Raw genomic sequence first — 8,951 nt, forward strand, 5'->3', positions numbered from 1 at the left:
GATGAAACTGGAAGGCAGTAGAAGCTTGGAGAGAATGAATGCGTATGGTAAAAAACAATGCAGGAGCTTGTTCTGGAAGGTGAAGGCGGCTTTAAAGAAGGCTATCAAGAATGGAAGCAAGCGACAACTCAAGTTTCAGTACGATCCAAGTAGCTATGCTCTTAACTTTGATGATGGTCACAGCAAAATCAGGGAGGATAATATTGATGCATTCAAATATGAACTTCAGAACTCTGCCAATGTTTACAATTCCTCCATGTGGGTTTATGTTCTTTGGGTGAAATCTGAGTGATTGGCTGATTGCTTGTACATATTTATTTCCTTCTCTTTTTTTTTTATTGTTTTTTTCCCTACTTCTCATTATGTTCTATGATTCTATCTAATAGGATAGAGTTTTAGAAAGTCGCCAGAATTTGCCCTTGCTCGCAAAACGGCGACTTGGTTTTCATTTCACTGCCTAATTGGAAAGGATTTTGGGTGTAATTCTACCCTTTCATCTTACTTTTGCTTTTGATTAAAAAAACCAATGTTCGTTTAGTAATCCTTTCGTTTTTGTATGAGGCTTAAACAATTCAACTAAAGTGACTCACAATATTACATTTTTAATAGGGAGGAGAAATTCCTTACCATATTGATGCACATGAACAACACCTTGAATCAAGTATGAATAAGTCACAATATATTGGATCAAGTATGAATAAGTCAACATATATTTTATAAATTAGGCCAACATTTTTAAGGTTAATTTGAAAATTACTCAGGTAATTTGAAGAAAGTTAGAATATTAATTTCTATAACTCATAATTAAAATTTAGTGTTTATAGTTTGATAAAATTATCTTGATAAAATTTTCATAAATAATCTCTACTGTAAAGACTATTTTTATCAAACAATAGGGATTATTTATGAAGTTTTAATTCCCACATAAAAATACTCATTTATCCTAATTAAGGCGAGAAAGCTGGGAGGGAAAGAATATATCAAACTAAAAGTATGCAAATATCTCACACAATTCAAACATTTGGAAGAGTAAAAAAGTTTGACAATCTCTTGTATACAACCGCCATTCCATTTCACAGCCAGTAAAGTAACCAAGGAAACTACAAATGATCATTTCTAGGCAGAACCTACACTTTTTTTTTTTGCCTTCCACGAGGCATCAATCAAATACGCGGAGCCATTTTTTGTACGATCGACACATCTCAAACAGGAGGATCTTCAAGCATAGCCGTGGATAAATCATTTATTCGAGGATAAGCGGCTTTCTCATCAAGTTGGTCCTGTGCCCACATTAACATCTTCAACAAGCTTGGCAGTTTTGGATCTGTAAAACGACGCAAAATGATAAATGTTATTAAATGACACAAAATCATAATTCGTTAACCATTACTATACTAAATCAGGTTGCAGGTCAGAAATATATGGTTAAAATTGAATAACTGTTCTTGACTTCTTTTAATCTACCTTGATGCACCTGCTTACTCCAAAATATTGTCTTGTTTCTCCTAGGAGTGAGATCAAAACCACTAGATTTCCCTAAAGAATTATGCACTCTGTTCTAGATAAAATATTAACCAACAGTCCAACTTTCATTGCCATGGTGTCTTTGGACGTGGCAGACATATAACAGCATTTCTCGAGGAAAGAGACTACTTCAATGCAAAAGGTGGCAAAGATCTTAACCTTTTTCATGACTCTGACTTGTTAAGATGGCTGCATTAACTTCACTTGCTGTCTTCAAGCGCTGAGAGATGTCCAGAAGGTCTCGCACGGGACAGTTGGAAACATCTTCAAAAGCAAGTAAAGCAACTGTTCTCTCCAACTCTTCCAAGAAGCTTTCCTGATAGGAGTACAAGGGTTAGTTTGGAGAGCAGGTGAAGGGGAAGGGGAATTCATAGTTTAAGGGTTCATATGACATTTCAACGTCAACAAGTAGAACTACTTAGAATCATAATCAATTTAATGATCTACCATAAGCTAACAATATGATGATAGACAGGCGGAAAGAGAGAGCCACGTAAAGTACATTTTCTTCTCCCCTTGGTGCAAGCTCCTCCTGAGCAAATTCAAGAGCTTCTTCTACTTTTCCATTACGAATTAGTTCTATCAACCTTTGCTGTTGAAGATGGAAAAACAATTGGGGATTTGTATCCAATATCTGCAAGAGAGAGTACGTTTTAAATGCTTAGATAACATAACTACAACTGGAGAGAGAACATCAAACAAATTCCAACTATTTTCCAGTTACTATATGAAACTTAATCAGAAAGCTGGCATGATTGCAATGAATGACATTTATTCAGTTGTGTCATGTATACTATATTTTCTCTTCTATAAAAGATAAACAATTCTTCAGTAAGATGATTGGGAATCCAACTTCCCATTCTATACATATTTATAAGAGTCAATAGATCACTTAAGCTCAAATCAAAACTGGAGTGGAATCAGATCCTCCGAAAGGAGGGAAAAGAAAAAGCTCCATTGACCATTCCCAAATGGACCAATCAAATTTGTGCACTCATCAAGCAAAATACCATGTGTTGCTAAAGGAAATGGCTAACTGTCTAAGATCTCAAGTACACACCATATTTTAGTTCAATGAATATGAAAATTCCAAAGGCACGCAAGGTAGTAATTATGTGAAGAACTTTGATTGGTAGCTGGTCTATAACATAACCTCTTAAAAGGATCTAAGTTGGTCTATAACATGTCGTCAGCACTCAAAATTCCAAGTGTATAATCTTCTTACAATTCAAGAAGATATTGATCATGGAAAGCCAACAGCAGTTTAATGAATAAACATTTGGTTTCACATTTTCATGATCACAGCAAGTGCTCGAAGAGAACATAATAATTAAAGGTTCAAAATATAACTTTCCAACACAATTATTTCTTAAGATCTTGAAACTCATATAATCCAAGTACCAGATGAAGTTTTTAATTCAAGAATCAAACCTCAGGATTTAAATCATTCACTTTCTCAATTGCATCCTCAACATTGCCGCATTGTACTGCCTTCTTAACGGCCATTCTATCTGTTATGGTTGCAAGATCTATTTCTGCTATATATCCATAAGGAGAAGCAAATAATGGAAAAATATATAGAACACCACATAAACGAAAATAGGGGGTGTGGAATTAAAACCTTAAGAACTAAATTAACTAATGGATACGCTCAGCTCCAGATTCCATCCGGAATTTCTCAGCTGCATCAACATAACCTTCAGTGACGAGGAAATTCATTACCAACTTATTCATGTCTTCTTTCCTAATCTTTACGTCATTAAGCTTCTTCTCCCACTCTTCCCTTGTAATGACTTTCTTTGATGTGGCCTGCGTAAGTAGAAGCATATTATAGGAAACTATAGACCAATTTTGCAGAAAGAATCTTGACGGAAAAACCTCTTAACTCTAATACTCAAAGCTATTTTCAGTGGTGAACTTAAAATTCTCTTTCTTAAAAGAACACTAATGACTAAACTAGAATCAGTAAGGCTGTTGTTTGATTATGCAATCAAGAACGCAATCAAGAATGTGAACTATATGAATTTGAAGTCATATACCATCGCTTCGTTCTCTGCAAATTGACGAATCACAATCCAGAACAATGACATCAGTACACCGCCTTCAAACCCATCGACTATACACTAACAAATCCGCAAACTCACCTAGAAGAAATCTGAGATTAAAAAACAAAAGAAAAGTGTGATCATAATCCGATAATATCATAAACAGAAGATAAAGAGAAAATTTAAAGGTTACTTTAAATACTACATCTGAAGCTCCCAATTTCGGACTAACAACAAAAGTAGAAAGACAGAGAACAAATCTGGTTAATGAATTAGAGACTAATTCTACTAAATTTAGAGAGCCGAAAGATAAAGACCAGTGGGAAACTTACAACAAATCGGACAAACTCATATTTTCCAGAAAAATCACCGAGAAATTATACCTTCGAAGGATAAGGTATCCTATGAATCAAGATTCTTTGCTGCTCGGAGTGGATTGCAATTCTTTGTATCGAAGTAATAAATGGCGTTCCGGCGATCCCTCATCGCTGGCAGTCGGGAGTTGAAATGAAATTCTTCGAGTTAATGGATCCGGGTTTTGGGCTTAACGAGTCTTATTCGGGTCCTTTTCTAAGTTTGAAGTCTCTGGGCCGCTCAACTCAACCAGGCCCAATTGATTTTAGTTTCCTTATTTTATTATTATTTTTTAAATACAACATAAGGATAGAAAACTAGACAAATTAAGGACACATCAAATCAGAATAGTGAGAGGTCTAAACAAACATAACTCAATTGACACATGAGAGTAAATTAATAACTACGAGGACTGTGGTTCAAATCTCCCTACCCCCAATTGCATTAAAAAAACCTTATTCGCGTATCTAGATTTCTTTTTTGTTATTTTATTTTAGGAAAAATTACTTTTTGATACTAAGTTTTGGTCTACTTTCCATTTAATACCTAGGTTTCACAGTTGTACACTCTTACTCCTTGAATATTGAGTTCAATTTCCATTTGATTCCTAAGTTTCAAGATTTTACATTTCTACTCTTGAGTTTTGAAGTTGTCTCCATTTGTCCTTAAATTTCAAGATTTACATTTCTAACATTTACTTTTACTAAATACTAGTTTAGGTCCTTAGTCATAATGTTCATTGATTAATTAAACTACCGTAATTAACTAGGGGCATTTGGGGCACTGAGTTGGTTATTATAGTTAGTGAATTATAAAATTCAATTGGTTATAATATTTAGTATTTAGGGTGCAGACTATTTTAGTATGGGTTATGATAGTGCTCAATATGTGCTATCATATTCCACTTAACTCGAGATTGATCCTAGATTTTATGTGTTTGTTTGATTGTTTTATAAATTTTGAGCACTTAAAAGGTAGAACCAGGTGTTAGTGATGAAATGGAACTAAAATGGGCCAAAATGAAGCTTAATTGCATCAACCAGGAAAGAGAAGACCCATTACACTTTTGTCCCTGGAGTAAGCACAACGACGCCCAGCACTGCGCTATGCTCGGGGAAAGTTGAGAGCCTTGTTCCTATGTAAGACGCATAGAAAGTGCCACGACTGTTCGAGCCTCTTACAGTGTCGTTTAATTCTCGAAAAGGACTATGAAACAAAAGAAAATTTATAGTATTGAACTACTCCTACCACTACAAAGACGTAACAATAGTGGTAAATTCGAGTCGATTCGCAGAGAAACGCGATTTGTTTCATTAAGTTGATTTCCTAACTAGAGCGGTGAATGTGGGGTTTTTGTGTGGAAGAGATAAATGAGTGAAATTGAAATAAAAGGGGTAAATATAATCTAGAATAGGAATCTATCTAATTTCTAGAGCAAGAGAGAGTTTCCTATACAATTTCTATCATGGAATTTGATAATTAAATGAACGTTCGATTCTAAGCATGCGCGACTACTAAATCGATTCGACGGAAAGATCATGCCCTAATTAAACTATATGCTCTCAATTCTATTGGGTTCTTAGTGATCATATAGAATTAGAAAAACATATGCATAAGAATAAGGATTCAATCGCGTTGACTAAAAGTAAAGAAAAGCCATATTCAATTAACCAATTTATTCTTCGAGTCTGGATTAAACATGCAATACCAAAATTTAAGGACAACCTATAAATCTTAAGCACACACATTCTGTTGGAGATGATGCCCTAAATTCTCGTGTCCTGTAGTTTGTAAACAGTCTATACGAACGCTTGTGATGTATAATATATGATATTTACTTCACTTCTTGACTTTGCACATTTGGATGTTTTATTTGCTTTACCACAAACCAATAAACTAAAATCCTTGGTTGTCTTTATGTAACTTAAGCATGTATGTAGTGACATACAAGTAGATCATGTCTTAAGTGATAACCAAAATGGTGTCTAGTATATGGATATAGAAGGAAAACCTTATCCTGGTAATGCTATGGATGTGACCCACTTTGTGGAATAGTTACAAGTGTTGTGACTTGTCACAGATGGTCTGATCCTGATCATAAGTGTTAACGTCTCGTTATATAACACCGTTCATGACAGAGACTTCACTTCACTAGGATGACCATAGGTAACATGACCTCAATCCTGAGTGAGTTGGGAACTTTTGCCATTGAGGGTGGTCCTTTGATTTGCATGGGTGCGAGTGGCCAGGCCACCGAATCAAACCTACCACTTTGGGGATTCGTTTGATTTGGGAGCTAGGAACTCAACTACACAAGATGGAATTCACTTCTTCCCTAAAGTAGCGGTAAGTAGATAGATAGCTCCCTTAAAGGTTGATTCTGGGGCTTGAATAATGTGGCGCTGATAATGGGCAAGAATGCACGTTAGTACGACGCAAATAAGTAAAACAATGAGGGAATGCGACGGTAAAAATATACAAAATCATGTCCAAAAGCGGTAAACTGAAAATATTGCGATCGCGTGCACCCATCACATAAAAGCAGCTAACTTACTTATTTTATGTAGGAAAAATGTGTTGGCGCACGTAACATTGTGATACAAGGAATTCGGCGTCCGCGCACATTGAAAGATTACGACCGCAAAGTCATGTGTCGTATGCGCTCGCGAGAAGTTGCTCAAGAAGGTGGCTGCATAAAGGTGGCGCATCAAGGTGAAAGCTTAATAAATCATGATGGGACGGAAAGCTGATGACGATCGAATTTGAATTTAGTTGACAAGTCGTTAACGACACATTGTAGCAAGTACATTCAACTTTTCGGTGACCATTAATCGGCGCATCAGACAGAAGATTTAATGACCTCCCATCATTGCAATCATCAAAGAGACAAGCTTCTTCACCTTGAGCTCCATAAATACCAAAGGCCACAATCGATAAAGGAGTTCGCCATATACAGAAGAGAGATCATACACAAAATAGATAGCCGTTAGTCTATAGTTATTCATATACTTAGAAGGCGGAGGCGAGCGAAGAGAAGAAGACGCCGAGAGATCATTCCTGGGCAGCTCGAAAAACTGTCGGGAAGTGCTATAAACGGAGAGAGGGCCGAAACTTGCGAAAGCAAGGATATCCTTCTGAGCAGAGTTGAAGTAAAAAGACAGTGTAAAAGCCACGGGAAGCAAGACATTGCTACCGGGCTTCTTATCCTTACCTTCCATTGTTATTTTGTATTCTGACTTTATTTATAGAAAATGGAATTCTCATCTCAACATCTGTTCAATCTCTTCACATTTTGCATGAGTAGCTAAATTCTCGAATAGGTTGAGAAGTACTTAACGGGCATGACCTAAGATCTTCATTTTATGAGATCATCTTGTCTTATGTATGTGTCATTCATCCTTTAGGATACTTGAGAGAGTAGTCTAAAGAAAGAATTTAGGCTTGAGAGAGTCAGATTAGAATCTAGGCTTGAGAAAGTCAAATTAGAACCGCATAAGTAAGAGATAGAAACTTAGATATAAGTTCTGTTTGCTATTATGCATCGCATGCACCCTAGAAATAGGATATGATAGTATGCGATCACCTTGTGTATGTGTGCATCATTCATCATCGCATAGACAAGAATAGAGGCTTAAACATAAGTTCTATTGACATTATCGTATACATCGCATGCGTCCTAGAAATAGGAACTATGGCATTTTCATTGAGAGATGACATGTTGTTGTGTATGTGTAGCATGATCGCATGACTTGAACAAAATCTTAGGAAGTGTTAGCTAAATCCTTTCTCAACCCGTTTACCGTATACTCATTGAAACTCTCGATTTCATCAACTCTTTTCTCAAACCCATCGCATAGGATTTATACTTAAACAAAACTTCAATCAACTTATTTGTTTTTGCCACCGCAAAGGAATCAATTTTACTGATGCATAGTAACTCAGTAGTCCCTGTATTCGACCCTGGACTTACCAGGAAACCTAGTAAGATTTATACTTGGGTTTTACTAGGAAAACTTGCATGTGAAACACATAACTCAACACCGCAATTTCATACCATTATTGCATCTCATTTACAATGCATCAAGTTTTTGGCGCCGTTGCTGGGGACTACGGTAGTACATATTGCGCTAACAGTAACTTTTTTATTTTCTTTGCATCTTTCGACCTCTGTGCACTGCCATTCCTTTGGTAAGGGAAGAAGTAGGTGTCATATGAGCAAAGGACAAGTTCCTGAGCCCAATTATGACCCAGAGATTGAAAGAACGTTCAAAAGAAGACAGAGAGACAACCGCCTACAACAACAAGAGAGAAATCCTAGAATGGTAGAATAATCGGAAGACAGAGCAGCAAACGTGAACAATATCATGGAAAACCCCATTCTTCTGGCGAATGACCGCAATAGACCCATCCGAGACTATGCATTGCCCAACCTCTATGATTTCTCCCCAGGAATCATGAGGCTAGCTTTGGATGGATCGAGGTTTGAGATGAAGCCAGTTATGTTACAAATGATTCAGACTGCCAGACAGTTTGGTGGAAGGCGTGGTGAGGATTCGCATGCCCATCTCCAGAGTTTCATCGAAATCTGCAATACTTTTGTGTTCCCAAACATCTCAGCTGAAGAAGTTCGACTAACGTTGTTCCCATTTTCACTATACGACCCAGCAAGGAAATGGGCCTATTCTTTCGAACCAGGAGAGATAACGTCTTGGGAATAAGTAGTAGATAAATTCATGAAGAAATACTTCCCCCTACTGAGAATGCAAGAAGAAGGAAGTTGATTACAAATTTTGAACAGGATATTGACGAATTGCTCAGCGATGTCTGGGTGAGGTTTAAGAGATTGGTGCGAGATTGTCCGCACAATGGCTTACCTGACTGTCTCCAAATGGAAATCTTTTATCCCGGTTTGAACCCTGCATCGTAGACGACTGCCAATGCGGCTGCAGCTGGAGGTTTGCTTGACAAAATGTATGATAAATAGGGCAGATTGCAGGCCGGCTTAAAGTAGATGCAAAGGGCGTTGCT

At 36.9% G+C, this 8,951-nt stretch overlaps 1 protein-coding gene across 2 annotated transcripts; it reads right to left on the reverse strand.

The window, feature by feature from the left end:
- Positions 1 to 968: 968 nt before the first annotated feature.
- LOC120082544 (protein GID8 homolog) lies at positions 969 to 4,099 on the reverse strand. 2 transcript variants are annotated; one of them, XM_039037755.1, is made up of 7 exons: positions 3,953 to 4,099; positions 3,564 to 3,679; positions 3,174 to 3,333; positions 2,956 to 3,062; positions 2,027 to 2,158; positions 1,684 to 1,840; positions 969 to 1,324 (listed from the first exon to the last, which is right to left on the reverse strand). In XM_039037755.1, exons 2-7 carry the CDS (start codon positions 3,612 to 3,614, stop codon positions 1,203 to 1,205), a joined length of 729 nt encoding a protein of 242 aa, XP_038893683.1. In that variant the 5' UTR covers positions 3,615 to 3,679; positions 3,953 to 4,099; the 3' UTR covers positions 969 to 1,202. The 2 variants fall into 2 exon arrangements, with proteins under 2 accessions (XP_038893683.1, XP_038893684.1); XM_039037756.1 differs by having other exon boundaries at positions 3,902 to 4,050.
- Between the last annotated feature and the right edge of the window lie 4,852 nt (positions 4,100 to 8,951).

Source organism: Benincasa hispida, chromosome 8, assembly GCF_009727055.1.
Source record: "Benincasa hispida cultivar B227 chromosome 8, ASM972705v1, whole genome shotgun sequence".
Classification (NCBI taxonomy): domain Eukaryota; kingdom Viridiplantae; phylum Streptophyta; class Magnoliopsida; order Cucurbitales; family Cucurbitaceae; genus Benincasa; species Benincasa hispida.